Source organism: Muscardinus avellanarius, assembly GCF_963383645.1.
Source record: "Muscardinus avellanarius genome assembly, chromosome: 19".
Lineage (NCBI taxonomy): Eukaryota > Metazoa > Chordata > Mammalia > Rodentia > Gliridae > Muscardinus > Muscardinus avellanarius.
The window spans coordinates 29702478-29720455 of record NC_137805.1 but is presented as its reverse complement, the minus strand read 5'-3'; the positions used below and the strand labels follow the sequence as shown (position 1 = coordinate 29720455).

The 17978-nt window shown below is 51.0% G+C and overlaps 1 protein-coding gene across 1 annotated transcript in view; it reads right to left on the bottom strand.

Annotated features, from left to right (window-relative positions):
- The window catches only part of ATP9A (ATPase phospholipid transporting 9A (putative)), a gene marked incomplete at both ends in the record, with an annotated part of 110876 nt that overhangs the window by 37067 nt on the left and 55831 nt on the right, over window positions 1-17978 (bottom strand). Inside the window, 7 exons of the mRNA XM_080716671.1 lie at window positions 365-577; window positions 7401-7513; window positions 8324-8466; window positions 10546-10706; window positions 11303-11379; window positions 15825-15900; window positions 17162-17242. Of these exons, the coding sequence (XP_080572797.1) occupies window positions 365-577; window positions 7401-7513; window positions 8324-8466; window positions 10546-10706; window positions 11303-11379; window positions 15825-15900; window positions 17162-17242 (864 nt within the window). The remainder of the gene's footprint in view (window positions 1-364; window positions 578-7400; window positions 7514-8323; window positions 8467-10545; window positions 10707-11302; window positions 11380-15824; window positions 15901-17161; window positions 17243-17978) is intronic.

Below are 17978 nucleotides of genomic sequence, written 5' to 3'. Positions count from 1 at the left end.
AGGGGCATTCTACCTCTGAGCTACACCCCCAGACCTAACTTTTATTCTTTATTTGGAAACAGGGTCTCCCTGAGTTGCGGAGGGCCTCGCTAAGTAGCTGAGGCTGCCCGCGAACCCCGATCCTCCTGTCTCAGCCTCCCGAGCGCTGGGATGCCAAGCGCGCGCCACCACGCCTGGCTTTTTGGTTTTTTTTTTTTTTTCACACTCAATAAAAATTGTTTCCATTTTCAGAATCAAAGTTTTTTGGGGAAGGAGAAAGGGGAATTGGGAGGGGAACACCCAGAACGCTCACAGACCTGCGTCTGTGCTCCTCTGCAGCTTGAAAAGAGGCCTGGTGGTCCTCCGTGACCTGAGGCTGGCTCACCTCGTCAGGGCTGGACGCCTGGTACACGCGGCAGGAGTCCTCGTACAGCTTCTCGGCCTCGGCCTGGTCGGTCACGCCGTTGGACTCGTACACGGGGGTGACGTTGTGGCAGAGCGCGATGGCCTTCACCGCCTCGTGCACGCGGCTGCTCATGGTCCGCCGGACCTTGGTGGTGACCGTGGGGCCCTTCTGGGCTGGCGGCTCCTGGGATTGCTGTGGGGAGGAGAGAGGGATGAGGACTGTGAGCGAGGTCTGGACAGTGTGGCCGTCCCAACGCACACGCCAGGTTATTCACAGCGACGCTTTAACACATGATAGGTCATCTCCGCGCAAAATGTTTGGTCCCCCAAAAGCAAAATAAAGAGGAAACAGTTGCCAGATGTGGCGGCGCACACCTGTGATCCCTATACTTGAAAGGCTGAGACAGGAGGATCGCAGGGTCGAGGCCAGCCTCAGCAACTTAGTGAGGCCCTGTTTCAAAACAAAAAAATGGAAGCCGAGCGTTGTGGCGCACGCTTGTAATCCCCGCGCTTGAGAGGTGGAGACAGGAGGATCGCGCAGGTTCAAAGCCAGCCTCAGCTACTGAGTGAGGCTCTCAGCAACTTAGTGATTTGATAACCTGTTTCCAAATAATATAAAATAGGTCTGGGAGTATAGCCAGGAGATAGAAAAGCCCCTGGGTTCCACCTGCAGTACCACAAAAATAAAAAAATAAAAAGGCTGGGATGTCGGTCAGAGGCAGAATGCCCAGTCCCTTGACCTCCAGACACTGACTAGCAGCAGCATCCCCGTCACCATGACAACAGCATCCTCAGGTGTCACTGAATGTCCCAGGGGCGGGGGACCATCCTCGGCTTAGATCCACTGTGTTCTTGTTACTGTTGTTGTTGCTAGGGTCCTGAGGCTTGAACTCAGACACATTCTACCTCCGAGCTATACCCTCAGCCCTGTCTTATTTTTTGCGTCAAAACAGGGTTTTGCTAAATTGCCGAGGGGCTCGTGAAGCTGCTGAGATTGGCCTCGAACCTTTGACCTTCCTGTTTCTGCCTCCCAAGTGCTGGGATTACAGGTATGCGCCACCACGCCGGGCTAACGCTGGTGTTTGAACTCAATTCTCTCCTATTAGATGGATGGAACCAAGATGCACTATCATTACATTCCTAGATGCTTGCTGAGCGAATTGTTAATATTCCTGACCTAGGGATGGGAGTTCTCAACTGACACAATTTTTCTCATTTCCCAGAAGAAATAAATGTGAAATTGGTCAAAGACAGTTCCAGATTTACTTGTGTGTTTGTGTGTGTGTGTGTGTGGTTACTGGAAATTGAACCCAGGGGGGCATTCTATACACTCCCAGCCCTATTTTAGTTTTTTGTTTTGAAAGAGGGCCTCGCTAAGTTGCTGAGGCTGGCCTTGAACCTGCAATCCTCCCATCCCAGCCTCCCACGTACTAAGATTACGTGGGAGGTGTCAGTTTCAGATTTTACATCACAGTAGTGGACAGAGTCGCCTGCAACAATTTGAATCCTGGACGCTAGAAATGTTTGTGGAGTCCCTGGACTCTATTCCATTAAAACCATATTTCCCCAACAGAAGAGAGGTCTTGTGATGGTTTAGAACGAACCGCCTCTCCTACCCACGACACATGGTCACCCCAAATAGAGAACAGATGAGTGGCAAGAAATAAGAAAATGACTTTAATTTTTTAATACTATTTTTAGTAGTGGCATTAGAGTCCTCGGGTAATTAGCCAATTACTAAATTATTCTGGTCACGGCGGGGCCACGCCGCGCTCGGGCTTCCTGCTCTGTTAACCTCTGGTGTCGAGAGCGCACGAGTTTCATTTCCAGGTCAAAGGCCACTGCATGGGAACAATGGTCAGAGTCAGGAGTCAGAGCTCCGGCTTAAATGAGTCACTATTTGTCAAGTGCTTTTAATTAGCAAGAATTTCGCTTTAAAATGCTAAAGGACCACAGGTTTACCGAGGAGCGCTCTCTCCTGGGGCGGCTCTGCCGAGAGCCTCCTCGCGCCCCTCTGTGCGTTGATGCTGGGCACACGCCGGGGAGCCGCTGACACGCGGCTGCCTCTCTGCCCCGGCTCCAAATCATTATATCAGAGCGAGGCAGTAACAACTGCTGTAACGAACCCAGGGCCGCGCCGAGCAAGTTTTAGGGACGGCGGGCCGGGGGAAGCGCGGGGCTCGGGCCTCAAAGTCCTGCTGGGCCTTGTGAAAGCCACCTGGTTTCAAGTCTACGGAAGACCCCACTGGTATGTCAAACGAGGGACAACACACGACGCGGGCAGTTTGCATTCCGGGTGAAATAACTCCCAAACAAGATACAAAAAAAGAAAGAAAGGAAAGGAAAGGAAAGGAAAAGAAAGGAAAGGAAAGGTAGGAAAGAAAGAAAGAGAAGAAGTAAAGAAAGAAATAAGGAAAGAAAGGAAGAAAGGAAGGAAGGAAGAAAAAAGGACCCCCAGGCGCAGCCAGATTTTCACCAAAAAAGAAAAAAACGAAACTTCTGATTTGGGGAATTGAGGCAAATATGACGACTTAGACCAACATCATTGGCAATAGGGTTTTTTTTTTTTCCCTTCTTCTTCTTTGGTACTGGAGGCTGAACCCAGGGGCATTCTTCCTCTGAGCTCCACCCCCAGCCCTATTTTTTATTCTTCATTTTGAAACAGGGTCTCACTGAGTTACAAAGGACCTCACTGAGTAGCTGAGGCTGGCCGCGAACCGGGATCCTCCTGTCTCAGCCTCCGAATGCTGGGATGACGAGCGTGCACCACCACGCCCGGCTTTATTTCTTCTTTATTTGGAAACAGAGTCTTGCTAAGTTCCTGAGGGCCTCACCAAATGCCTGAGGCTGGCTGCGAACCTGTGATCCTCCAGCCTCAGCCTCCGAAGGGCAGGGGTCACAGGCGTGCGCCGCCGTGGCCGGCCACGAATTTAATATGGCCACACGCGTTTACTTCTCTCCTAATGTTTCTCTTGCCTTTCTGCTACATTGTGCTAGGAGAAGGAATAAGTGTGGGTGCTGAGACCACCTTGTAATTGTCAAATAAGAGGTGTGTTTGCACGTCGAGCGGGGGTCCCCCTGGGTCCGCTAGGGTGAAGCTTAGGAGCGGGCCCGGTCTTCAGGAAGCTGCGCGCTCCCATATGGAAGAGTTTCGCATTGTGTTTATCTCAAACCTCTCCCACAGGCCCTTTAACCTACACACATTTCTTCTTTCTTAAAAAATACCAGGGGAAAACAAAAACAGATGTGGTCCCCACAGAGGCAGGTTCTGACTCTTTTAGCCCTGGGGAAAAGTCACTAGTGCTTCTATGGAGGAAGGGGCAGAACGGCCGCACAGGAGGTCAGCAGCCATGGCCGAGCTGGCCACGCGGAAGCGCAGGCACAGAGAGAAGGAAGATCTCCCGCACCGGATGCCGCGTGCGCATCCCGCATCCCGCATCCCGCAGCACCGCGAGGTCAGTCCTACAGCATCACCACCAACAGAGGAGTCGCTGAGACCCAACAAGAAACGGGCTTCCACAGCTCACTAATGAGCCCCGTGTGCAGGCCCACTCGCAGCGAGAATCCCAGCCCTGTTACAGGAGCAATCAATATAACAACTACCTGTGTTCATCAAACAGTTGACTAAGTGGTCAATCAGCTATGATGTCATCTCGAAGCAATTTTCTTTCCAAATCTAGTTTAAATATCACCACAAAGCTGGGCTTGGTGGCGCATACTTGTAATCCAAGCATTCGGGAGGCTGAGACAGGAGAAACACGGTTCATGGCCAGCCTCAGCTACTTAGTGAGGCCCTTTGCAACTCAGTGAGACCCTGTTTCAAAATGAAGAATAAAAAATCGGGCTGAGGGTGTAGCTCAGGGGTAGAATGCCCCTGGTTCCATCCCCAGTAGTGCAAAAATAAATAATAAATAAACAAATAAATAAAGCATATATATATATATATATTCATAATATTAGTGGCTACTATGAGTGGGATTCAACTGGTAGATACACACTTCTAAAGACAAAGAATTTCTTTTGATGACCCATCTCCAGAAAATAAAGCTTGAAGCTTATGAGGTGTTAACTTCCATGGGGCCACCACCCCTCCACAGAGACAGGCTCTGAGCTGCTGTCTACACATGAACCGCCTGAGTGGCAGACAGGCTGGCTTGGTGAGATCATCACACCGGAAAACAGTACAGGTCCACAGGCCTCCGCTGGCCACGTGCCTAGGATTCTATTATATATATATACATATATAAAACCTATTCTAGCCGAGCGTGGTGGTGCACGCTTGTAATCCCCGCGCTTGGGAAGCAGAGACAGGAGGATTGCGCAGGTTTGAAGCCAGCCGTGCTGGCTTAAGAGACCCTGTTTCCAAATAAAAAAGTATAAAAATAGGTCTGGGAGTGTAGCCCGGAGGTAGAAGGGTTTCCAGGAACCCCAGTACCACCAAAAAAAAAAAAAAAAGAAAGAAAGAAAGAAAGAAAGAAACAAAAAGACCTACCATCAGGTATGGTGATGCGCCTCTGTGATTCCAGTATTTGAGGCTGAGGCAGGAGGATCGCAGGTCCAAGGACAGCCTCAGCAAGGAGGGAGACCTCAGCAACCTAGACCATTTTATTTTATTTTATTTTTTTGGCGGTACTGGGGTTCCTGGAAGCCCTTCTACTTCCGGGCTACACTCCCAGACCTATTTTTTTTATATTTTTATTTGGAAACAGGGTCTCTTAAGCCAGCACGGCTGGCTTTGAACCTGCGCGATCCTCCTGTCTCCACCTCCCAAGCGCGGGGATGACAAGCGTGCGCCACCGCACCCGGCAACTTAGACCGTTTTAAAACAAAAATAAAAAATAAAAAAAAGTGCTAGGGGTGTAGCTTGGAGGTAGAACGCCCCTGAGTTTAATCCCCAATACCACAAAAATAAGAAAAAAAATTAAAAACCATAACATTTGTACTTCTAAAAAATATATGATTCGGTGTTTTGTAGCATGTCAATTTTTTTTTTTTAAAGCAGCCAATTGATAAATAAGCCTGAGAACCTCATCGACTCTCTTTACTCTGCTACGGTTTCATTTCACAGCACACAAGCCATTTCCTAGTTCTTAACTTAGCCTTGAATTTAATCATCTGTAGTTTCCCTGCCGGAATCTTTAAAAAAAAAAAAAAAAAGCACCTGCTCTCTTTATGAGGTTAGTTTAGTTAAATAACATCCTTCAAACCGGTCACCTGGGCACTCATAAACTGTTATCTGCACTCAGACACTAAAACTAAACCAGCATGGGATTCCAGCTCCCTCCACGGAACACTTCAAGGCCAGGACCTGGCAATGTCCGCCTGACGGAGGGAGCGGGGCCCGCGTCAGCCTCAGCCCCGGCCGTCGGTCAGATTTCCAGCGTGCATGAACTTTGGAGACGACAAGAGGCTCCGGTTCTCTCTTGCTGTTCCCTGGTGGGGCGTGTTGCAAACTCTGCCTCGGGACCCTCAGATTTACACCCTTCGGAAAAGGAGGGGTGAGTCTCAACTCTGTCTATGGCTCTCCCGCACGTAGGAACCACCTGCTCCACCCGGCGAGATGGCAGGTCTGGGTGCGGCTCCCAGGACCCCTCGCTCCGGGCCAGGTAGCCAAACACCATACTTTAAGACAGACTGTTCTAGCTAGGCATGGTGGCACATGCTTGTCACCCCAGCGTTTGGGAGGCTGAGACAAGAGGACCGTAGGTTCGCAGCCAGCCTCAGCTACTTAGTGAGGCCCTCTGTAACTTATCAAGACCCTGTTTCAAAAATAAAGAATTTAAAAAAAACAGGGCGGGGGTGTAGCTCAGAGGTACAATGCCCCTGGATTCTATCTCCAGTACCGCAAAAATAATTAATTTTTTTTGGTGGTACTGGGGGTGGAACCCAGGGGCTTTTCTACCTCCAGGCTATACTCCCAGTCCTATTTTCCACCCCCAGTACCACTCACACACACAAATATATATAATACACACACACATACATACATACATACATACATACATACATACATACAAGCCAGGTGTGGTCATGCACACTTGTATTCCCAGTACCTGGGAGGCTGGGACAGGAGGATCGCAGGTTCAAGGCCAGCCTCAGTGAAGAGTGAGACTGTAACCTAATGAGACTCTGTTTCAAAATAAAATATGGCTGGGGGCGTAGCTCAGAGGTAGAATGCGCCTGGGTTCAATCTCCAGTCCCACACAGACACAATATATATGAAAAGGTCTAAGTTTTATTTTTAAAAAGTAGTCATGTGTTCCCTGCAACATTTTTTTTTTTTGAGGTAGCAGGGATGGAACGCAGGTGCATTCTACCTCTGAGCTACACCTCCAGCCCTATTTTTTACTCTTTATTTTGAAAGAGGGTCTCACTGAGTTGCAGAGGGCCTCACTAAATAGCTGAGGCTGTCCACAAACTCAGATCCTCCTGGCTCAGCCTCCCAAATGCTGGGATTACAAGTGTGCGCCACCATGCCTGGCTTTTTTTTTTTTTTTTTTGGTAGTTTGAACCCAGGAGCATTCCACCTCTGAACCATACCCCCAGTCTCTTTTAATGTTTTTTCTTTTGAAATGGGGTCTTGCTGAGGGCCTCGCAAAATTGCTGAGGCTGGCCTAGAAAGAAAGAAAGAAAGAAAGAAAGAAAGAAAGAAAGAAAGAAAGAAAGAAAGAAAGAAAGAAAGAGGAAAAATAGGGCAGAGGGTGTGGCTCGGAGGTTGAATGCCCCTTGGTTCCATCCCCAGACTTGCAAAAAAAAAAAAAGGAAAAAAAGAAAAAATGTAAAGGATTAATGGCTGCCACGGGTTTGGGGGAGAAGGAGGGAGTGCTAAAGGGTACAGGGTTTTCTTGCAGCTTGCAGAACGGAGAACAGACTGTGGTGATGGTCGCACAACTCTGGGAACATACAGAAACAAGCTGCACGTTTCCGGTGGTCACGCTGTGCGGTACTGCGATTACGTCTCAAGAGAGCAGCTGAGACGCGCAGGAAGAGCCCGGGCGCCGAGGCGGCGGCGTTACCTGCGTGTAGATGCTGAAGATGTGGCTCAGCACCTCATCCATGGAGTCCAGGCCGTAGGCCACTGTTCCCAGATGGAGCCGTTTGAAAACCATCTCATTCTGGGTAAGAGTTCCTGAAACACAAAACAGATGAGCAGCCCGCATCCCCCAGCATCCTAGTAACCGTAGCAAAGACCCTCCATTCCAAGTCTTCAGGCTGGCTCGGTACAGGGCAGACAGGAGAGGTACGTGGTCTGCCTAGAATTCCCATTCCCCTTTGGAAAATAGCATTCTAGGTTGCCATGGGGACATGCCTGTACCCATTCCAAGTGGTCCAGGAGAATGGTATACCCATCGGGGCGCCTGACTCATCCCATTGGCTAAGAGGCTTGCATGTGACACACACTAGGCCAATCAGATTCTTTCTTGAACAAGCCTGAACCTTGAGTGGAGAGATTCAAGGATGGGTAAGCAGAGTCAGGTCACCCCGACTGCAGACTGCAGAGCCCTGCAGGGACCATCCTGGGCGCCTGATGCTGACATTTCCAGAATGTTCCTGGTCCTCTCCTCCCTGAAACCTCGCTTCCGCTGGTTTGGTGAGCCAGCCCTAATTGTTGCCACAACCACCTCAGAGAGCGTCGGGGTGTGGTTGAGGTGAGGACGCGTGGCCAGGCTGCCTGGGTTCAGTGCCTGCTCCACCCACTCGGTGACAAGGACGTCACTGCCCTGCACCATCTCATCTGTAAAATGCTGCCTGGCTTGCAGGCCGGCCTGCGATTTAACTGTTTCTAGACGCGCCAGCCGAGCGCCCTCCATAAAATCAGCCCATCACTGTCTTCTTCCATCCCCAAAGAGCCTCCCTCCAGCTAAGAGGTGAAAAAATACAGCAGTCATCTCCGCTTTCCAAAGTCCAGGCTCTTGCTGGAGCCCCACGAAGTGCTCACCTGTCTTGTCTGTGAGCAGGTAAGAAATCCTGCCCAGCTGCTCAGGAATCGTGCTGGAACGAACCACAGTCCCGGGGATTTTGGAATCCCTTCGAATCACCCAGCTGTACACAATCTTGCCCATGTCCAGGTTCACACGCAAACTGGGCACAAATCCAGAATGAGTTGAGGTCAGCAGGACACGCCTAAGGCTCTTGGGTGTTCTAGGAACAGCACGGACTCCAGACACTGACTTCTGAGCTACACCCCCAGCCCTATTTTTTATTCTTTATTTCAAAAGGGTCTCACTAAGTTGCAAAGGGCCTAAGTAGCTGAGGCTGTCTGCAAACCGCGATCGTCCCATCTCAGCCTCCCAAATGCTGGGATGACAAGCGTGCGCCTCCACGCCCGGCTACCTCTGTGCTTTTTTTTTTTGGTACTTGGGATGGAACCCAGGGGTTTTCTACCTCCGGGCTATACTCCCAGATCTATTTTATATTTTATTTGGTAACAGGGTTTCACTGAGTTGCTGAGAGCCTCACTAGTAGCTGAGGCTGGCTTCACACCTGTGTGATCCTCCCGTCTCAGCCTCCCAGAGCGCAGGGATTACAAGCTCACGCCACCACGCCCGGCTGCCTCTGGGCCATTTTAAACACTTGATGTGTGCAGCTCATTACTAAGCACACTTACAGTGTTGTACAATCGCCGTCACTGCCCAGCTCCACAACTCTGCCATGTTCCCAGGCTCCAGACCCATTAAACAACTGCTCCCCGCTGCCCCCAACCTCCGCGGCCCCGGGCAACCGTCATAGCACTCAGGCTTCCATGATTGACCCCTCGAGGAGCCTCACATAAGCGGAGGCGAACACTACCCATCTGTGTGTCTAGTTTACTTCATAATGAGCGAAATGTTCTCAAGGTTCCTCCACCTCATGGAATGTGCCAGAATTTCCTTCCTTCCTAAGGCTCATGAATATTCCTTTCTGTATAATCTGGTCACTTTAAATATTACTATTAATTACTCGTTGCAAAAAAGGCATAGAAAGCTTCAGGTTGACCCAGGAGCCCATAAACTCATCAAACTGCTTGCCATTTCACTAACTAGCTGAGCCATATGAAGATTCAATTTACTCTTTTTTTTTTTTTTTTTTGGTACTGGGGATGGAACCCAGGGCCATTCTATCTCTGAGCTATACCCCCAGGCCTATTTTTTTATTCTTTCTTTTGAAACAGGGTCTCACTGAGTTGCAAAGGGCCTCCCTAAGTAGCTGAGGCTGTCCTCATACCTCAATCCTCCTAAGCCTCCCGAATGCTGGGATTACGAGCGTGCACCACCACACACAGCTTCAGTCTACTAATTTTCAGTCACATTATAGACAGAATTTGAAAACACACGACTTCGCTCGGCATTCTAGAAGGACTTGTTTTGCAGCCAGCCTGAAGTGGTGACGCACGCTTCTAATCCCAGCACTTGGGAGCCTGAGACAGGTGGATCACAGGTTTGCAGCCTGCCTCAGCTACTTAGGCCCTCTGCAACTTCAAAATAAATAATAAAAAAAAGACTTGTTTTGCCAGATCGCCATTGAGGGTGTGGCTGGCTAGGACACACACACTCTGTATTGTTGGTCCAAAAGCTACAATCTCTATTCTTTAAAAGAGAGAAATTCTAACCTGGACAGTAAAAATATGCAAAAGAACAAGACAGAAATGTAAAATAACATCAAAGGTAAGAGAAGTCAGGCATGGTGGCGCACACCTGTAATCCCAGTATGTGGGAGGCTGAGACAAGAGGATCTCAGGTTCACGGCCACCCCCAGCAACTTATGAGGCCCTCAGGAATTTAGCAAGACCCTGTTTCAGACTAAAAAATAAACTAGAGCTGAGGGTGTAGCCCAGGGTTCAGTCTTCAGTATGAAGAGAGAGAGAGAGAGAGAGAGAGAGAGAGAGAGAGAGAGAGAAGGAAGAAGGAGGAGGAGGAGGAGGAGGAGGAGGAGGAGGAGGAGGAGGAGGAGAGGGTCACGGGAGGAGGAGGAGGAGGAGGAAGAGAGGGTCATGGGAGGAGGAGGAGGTCACGGGAGGACCTGCCCTTCCTGCACTGCAGCCACGGAGCACGGCTGATCCCCCTCACCGCGCTGCTCGTGCTCCTCCTCTATAAAGAGACCAGCTCCCCCTAAAAGCCACAGAGCCATGGTCCTTAGGTGAGCAAGGGGAGGCGATTTGACAGCTCCCAAAAGGCGGCGCACCTGATGGGGATGATGTTGGAGAAGAGGAGGAGGAAGCGGATGATCTGCAGGTACCAGCGGCCCACGAAGCGCTGCAGCGCCACCATGACCAGCGAGACGGCCACCAGCGCGCCGAACAGGATCTTGGTGAGGCAGTTCACCTCCAGGTCGAACAGGCCGATCTGCGGACGACACGGCGCTCGACTCCCGCCGCCCCACCGCGAGCACCGCGGCCCAGCCAGGGGCTGGAGCGCCGCACAGGTGCCGGAGACCTCAGAGAGGGTGTGCGTGTGTGCGTGTGTTTTACAGGGAATAGAACCCCGGGGCATTCTATCTCTGTCCTGTACCCCCAGCCCAGTTTTAATCTTTTCATTTTGAAAGAGGGTCTTACTAAATTACAGAGGGCCTCACTAAATTGCTGAGGCTGGCTGCGAACCTGCAACCCTCTGTCTCAGCCTGTCAATTACTGAGATTACAAGTATGCACCACCATGCCTGGCAAAGTATCTCCTTTTAAAAAAAGGTTTTTTTTTTTTTTTTAATACTGGAGATTGAACCCAGAGGCTTTCTATAAGTCACACCCCTTGCTGAAGGCCTTGATAACTTGCTGAGGTTGGCCTCGAACCTGTGATCCTCCTGTCTCAGCCTCCCGAGTACTGGGATGACAGGTATTTGACACCATGCCTGGCTTATCGAGTGCTTCTGAATTTAGTGTCCCGCTTACCAACACGGACCATCAACGTGCAAGGGGTCAACACGTGTGATAAGGCGTCACACACCTTACTGCGGGGGTTTGAGGTATTCATGACGCTCCGGAGTTCTCTGCCGGTGTAAAGAACAACACCCACGACAGTGCCTGAAACGGGAAAACCAAACCCAGAGAGAGACATCAGCGCAGGCGGGCAGGCGGGGGCGGATGAGCGGCTCCAGAGAACATCGACATCCTGTTCGTAGCCACCTCGAAGCAACAGCAGCCTTGGACAATGGAGCCAACCTACAGTCTGACTGCACTGCACGACAGAGCTGCCGCTGACCACAGGCAACCCCATTAACTGAAAAGCAATCGAGGGCCGGGCATGGTGGCACACACTTGTCATCCCAGTATCTGGGGGGCTGAGTCAAGACTGCTATTCAAGGCCAGCCTCAGCTACTTAGCGAGGCCCTTTGCAACTCAGTGAGACCCTGTTTCAAAATAAAGAATCAAAAATAGGGCTGGGGGTGTACTCAAAGTAGAACGCCCCTGCATTCAATCCCCAGTACTGGTGCTGCTGCCGCTGCTGCTAATAATAATAATAATAATAATAATAATAATAATAATAATAGTCAATTAAAATAAAATAAGCTAATTGGGTGTGGTGGTGCACTCCTGTCATCCCAGTACTTGGGAGGCTGAGACAGGAGGATCACAGGTTCGAGGACAGTCTCAGCAAGTAGTGAGACTCTCATCAACCTAGAGAGACCCTGTTTTGGAATAAAAATTTAAGGCTGGGGGTATAGTTTGGAGGTTGAATGTCTCTAGGTTTGATCTCTAGTGAGAGAGAGAGAGAGAGAGAGAGAGAGAGAGACAGACAGACAGACAGACAGACAGACAGACTTGAAACAAACCCATCAACATATGAAATGCAGGCAGCGCAGAGGCTGGAGGCAGACATGAGGTCCTAGTGGTCAGAGGAGCCGTCTGAGTAGACAACACCTGAGTTGGACCGTGAACCCGGGGAAGGGGCCAGGCCTGCCGCTCTCGGGGAAGACCCAGGAAAACAACATGGCCTCCACTGAGTAAAGAGAACACCTCCCTTCCCTCTACTCCCAGGGAGACCACTGCTCGAGGGAGAGAGTGGTAAGCCAACCCAGCCCCGGTGGGAGAGGCAGGTGTCCCTTCAGGGTTTAACACACGCCAGCCTGGGCCGGGCCAGCGATGTCCTCTGCACGGCCAGGCTCCCCGCAAGAGCCCAGCAGATGGCAGGCAGGAGAACTGTCCCTCTCCTTGGCAGATGGCAGGCTCCTGAGAACGCAGGTGGACCTTCCTCAGCCAGATGGTCGTGTTGCGGGAGCCCGGCCCGCTCACTCCAAGGCAGGTGCAGCTCAGCCGGCTCCCCAATGACCTGGGCAAGCTAAGGGGCACCCCAAAGAGTGTGCCCCACACCAGCCCGCCAACCTTGATGCCAACAAAGCTGTAAAAGCGGCCTTTTTAGCCAGTGACCCTCGTGCTCAGGATCCAAGCTCTCCGGCCAGGAGGCCCAATCCTCAGCCTTGTAGTGTGGTCTGGGGTCACCATGGCAACTGCATCCTCCACAGGTAATGTGTGGTAATTGGAGCTAGAGACATTCAACCTCCAAGCTCTATCCCCAGCCCTATTGTTTTGGTTTGTTTTTTAATACTGAAACAGAGTCTTTCTAGGTTGATGAGACTCTTACTAGTTGCTTAGACTGTCCTTGAACCTGGGATCCTCCTTTCTCAGCCTCCCAAATACTGGGATTACAGGTTCGCTCCGCTCCTGTGGCCCCCTGACTCATCCCACTCCATGAAGTCCCCTGCCCAATCTAGAGCCCCTGACCCAATGATTCCCTCCATCCTGAAGACCTCTGCCACCCCCAAGGCTGACACTGCCCCAGTCCTGTATTGTTCTTAAGGTAGTCCTCACTCTGTCTACAACCTCCAGCCCACAAATCCTCATCTTCCTCCCCGACAGCCCCACCTGGCTTCCCCCAGGAGCCAGAAGGCCACGGTGGGCGTTTTATGAAGCTCACGGCTTTTCAGAAGGGCGTGGTCCCGGTTGTCCTATGACCCCTTTGTCATCCTCAGCAAGATTATGTTGAATACCTGCTAATGTGTTCGGGAGCTTTATTTATTTATTTTTTTTTTCAGTATTGGAGATGGAACCCCAGAGGCATTCTACCTCCAGCCCTATTTTTTATTCTTTAATTTGAAACAGGGTCTCACCAAGTTGCAAAGGGCCTCACTAAGTAGCTGAGGCTGCTCCCGAACCTGGATCCTCTGGTCTCAGCCTGTAATCCCTGTAATGCTAGGATTACAAGCCTACCCACGGCTCACAGGACCTTTTATAACAATTAGACATTGTTGCGCCTGTGGGTGAGTGTCCAGGAACTTTTATAACAATTAGACATGGTGGCAACATCACCGCAGTGAGATCAGAGGAGCTCAATGAACAGGACACAGCTGGGCAGCATCAACTCCCCTGGAGAGATGCACACCTGTGGTCAGACGTGCTCTGGGATCACTATAGGGACCACACCCCAGGCTGGTTCCTCACCAATGACAGTTCAGGACCCTGGGCTCCCGCTCACCCAACCCCCTCCTCTGCTCAGCCTGCCTCCTCCATCACCCTGTGACCCTCAGCATTAGGGCATGGTCTGAGGTCACCATGGCAACTGCATCTGTGTTCTGGGGTCACCATGGCAACCACATCCTACACAGATGGAGGCCAACCAAGTCAACTGGACCCTTGGCAGGTTTAGTAAGCTTCCTTATTTTTTTTTTTTTTTTAAACTTCCAACACATATTAGTGGACTGACCCAGAGGCCGGGGCTGAATTCTCAAGGGAACCCAGAAGCAAACTCTCACAGGATTCAGAGCATTCCTGCTATCCATGTCTTGGTCAGAGCCCCAGAAGAAAATGGCTTGACTCTACATTCACACAGAAATTGGAACAGCTAGATGCCTGTCCAGTAAGACAGAGAAACTGAGGCCACTTAAGGATGCCATAAGCTGGGCGTGGTGGCGCACCCTTGTAATCCCAGCACTTGGGAGGCTGAGACTGGAGAATCGCGGGTTCAAGGACACACTCAGCAATATAGTGAGACCCTCAGCAACCTAGCAAGACCTTGTTTCAAAAATAATAATAAGCTGGGCGTGGTGGCACATGCTTGTAATCCCAGTGCTTGGGAGGCTGAGAAAGGAGGATCGCGCAGGTTCAAAGCCAGCCTCAGCTGGTTTAAGAGACCCTGTCTCCAAATAAAATATTAATAATAATAATAATAATAATTAATAATAATAATAATAGCTGGGCGTGGTGGCGCACACTTGTAATCCCTGCACTTGGGAGGTGGAGACAGGAGAATCATGCAGGTTCAAAGCCAGCCGCGCTGGCTTAAGAGACCCTGTTTCCACATAAAAAAGTATAAAATAGGTCTGGGAGTATAGCCCGGAGTCAGAGGGCTTCCAGGAACCACAGTACCAATAAAATAATAATAATAATAAATATTTATTTATTTATTATAATATTATTTAATAATAATAATAATAATAATAATAGCTGGGCGTGATGGCGCACGCTCATAATCCCAGTGCTTGGGAGGCTGAGACAGGAGGATCGCACAGGTTCGAAGCCAGCCTCAGCTACTGAGTGAGGCTCTCAGCAACTTAGTGAGACCCTGTTTCCAAATAAAGTATAAAACAGGTCTGGGAGTATAGCCCGGAGGCAGAAAAGCCCCTGGGTTCTACCCACAGTACCCCCCCACACACACACACAGAGGGGGGAGGGAGGAGGGAGATGCTGATGAAGAGGAAAGAAAGTTGCCAGTCGTGTATTTGATGCAACATAATTTCACTGCGGCATTCTCAGCGCAGCGTGTGTTACAGAGGATGTCCCAGCAGCTCCGCAGTGAGTTCTGTCTACCTCTGAGCTGTATCCTCAGCCCTATTTTTTCTTCATCTTTTTCTGTTTTTGTTGTTGTGTACTGGGGATGGAACCCAGGGGCATTCTACCTCTGAGCTACACCCCCAGCCCTATTTTTTTTATTCTGTATTTGGAAACAGGGTCTCACTGAGTTGCAGAGGGCCTAAGTAGCTGAGGCTGTCCGCGAACCACGATCCTCCTGTCTCAGCCTCCCAAATGCTGAGATTACAAGCATGCGCCACCCGGCTCCTATTTCTTATTTTGAAATAGGTTATAGCCCGGAGGTGGAAAAGCCCCTGGGTTCCACCTCCAGTAACCACCAAATAAATAAGTAAATAAATGCAGGGACCCAGCCCTTCCCTGTGTGCCTGCCCACAGACACCTGGAGGCAGGGAGTCCCCACAGAGTAGCCATGGACACAGCTAACGGCCAGAACACCAAGCCGACCGAGGGGGCAATCAAGGGCCATTCACGGCACGAAGGCTGCTCAAAGCCCACAGGCCACTGAGGCCTCTCCAGACGCCTGCAAGTGTCTACACCGCAATTAGACATCTGGTGGTGTGAGAGGAAAACCACTTGACTGACAATTCATTTTCCCCACGGACAGGTGATTATTCTAATTACACCGGGGCTGTCTGTCCTCAGATTGCTCACACATTCCTCACCGGACGCGATGACGGTGCCGGCCCACAGCGTGTTCTCTATGCTCAGGCTCTCGCTGATCGGGGGGTCGCTGTCCTCCTGTGAAAACACAGAGATGCATGTTTATCTACGGTCACCCTGAGGATTCGTGGGTGGCTGGTCCCAGGGCCCAAGAATGCCCATATTTGATGTGCAGGTCTCTATAAAATGACATCCGCCGGGGGTGGGGCGCACGCTGGCCATCCCGGTCCTTGGGAGGCTGAGACTGATGATCGCAGGTTCAAAGCCAGCCTCAGCTACTTAGGCCCTTTGCAACTCAGTAAGATCCTGTTGCAAAATAAAGAATAAAAAATAGGGCTGGGGTATAGCTCAGAGGTAGAATGTCCCTGGGTTCCACCCCCCAGTATTGCAAATTAAAAGTCCTGGGTGTGTAGCTTGCAGGTAGAATGCCCCTGGGTTCAGTCCTGAGTACCAAAAAAAAAAAAAAAAAAAAAAGTTTCTCAAGGCGAGATCTAAGCTGCAGAAACAAATTAGGCTCCTTGTTAGCTGGTATCTAATGGCTCGGAGAAGAAACTGCTGACAATCTGAGTTATATATATCTACTGTCCACATTATGCCGGGCGTGGAGGCGCACGCTTGTAATCCCCGCGCTTGGGAGGCTGAGACAGGAGGATCGCGCAGGTCGGAAGCCAGCCTCAGCTGGTTTAAGAGACCCTGTTTCCAAATAAAATACAAAATAGGTCTGGGAGTGTAGCCCGGATATAGAAGGCCCCTGAGTTCCATCCCCAGTACCACTATTTAAAAAGAAAATCAAGCCGGGCGTGGTGGCGCACGCTTGTCATCCCCGTGCTTGGGAGGCGGAGACCGGAGGATCGCGCAGGTCCGAAGCCAGCCTCGGCTACTGAGTGCGGCTCTCAGCAACTCAGTGAGACCCTGTTTCGAAATGAAATATAAAATCGGTCTGGGAGTGTAGCCCAGAGGTAGAAAGCCCCTGGGTTCCATCCCTGGTACCACAAAAAAAAAAAAAAAAAAAAAAAAATTTACTGTCCACGTTTCTGAAATAATTGAAACCTAAATTTAACTTGTACTCTGAAAGATCTGAGAGCGGCTGAAACATTAGGGCACTGGCAGAGAGGACTGCGAGCACAGAGCGGGCAGGCAGAGGGCCTCTAGCATCGGAGCTCGCTTTCACAGAACACGCTCCGCAGAACTCGCCATGCTGAGGCCGGCGAAGATGCCGGTGCAGTGCCGGGCTGAGAAAGGGGCCGCAGCCTGCGAGACGGGGCCTCCGGAAGGAAGCGGCCGCCGGGGCTCGTCCTCAGGCGCGCTCGGGTAGGCCTGCGCCGGGGCACCGACTCACCCTCGTGAAGGTTCCCGCGAAGTTGTGGATGTCGATACTCGGCTCCTCTGCGTACACGTAGGAGCGGATCTGGAGGAGGTCCTGTGGGATGGCGCAGGGAAACGTTCCCAGGTTAAGACACAGTCGGCTCGTGAATCGAGTTTCCGCACGCACCCAGCCTTGTATTTCCTAAACACGGCAAGCAGGCTCCCGGAATCGCCAGCTCGGTGGACAGAGGGGGAACCCTCCATTAGGTTGGAAGTTACTCCACCTGGGAGTGTGGTGCACACCTGGAATGCCAGTCCCTGGGAGGCTGAGACAGGAGGACCGCAAGTGTCAGGACAGCCTCGGCAGCTCAGTGAGGCCTTCTGCAACTTAATGAGACCCTGTTTCAAACTAAACAGTAGAACAGGGCTGGGCGTGGTGGTGCGCGCTTGTGGCCCCAGGACTCAGGAGGCTGAGACAAGGAGGTAAAATCGGGCCGGCTTCCGCGAGCCGTCTCCCAGGCGGGACGGTTTCCAGGGCTCCCTAGTCTGCAGTCAGGAACTCGCTGCTCTACAATTCCTGGTTTAAAAATTAACAGTAAGAAGGGAGCTCTCTCACTTTTTATTAGCCATGAAAAATCGAGCAGGGGCCACATCGGGCTTATTGTCCCATTAATTCCACTAAGGCACAAAACTTTCACTGGCCACTCCTTGGGGTGGGGGCATCGGTCTCCTTGGGGTGGGGGGCATCGGTCTCCATGGCGCGCACAGGAAAGGCCGGCCCCGCGCTTAACGCTCCCAGACGCTGGCTCTGGCGGGGCAAGTCGTCTCTGGGCACTTGCGTTCCACACACT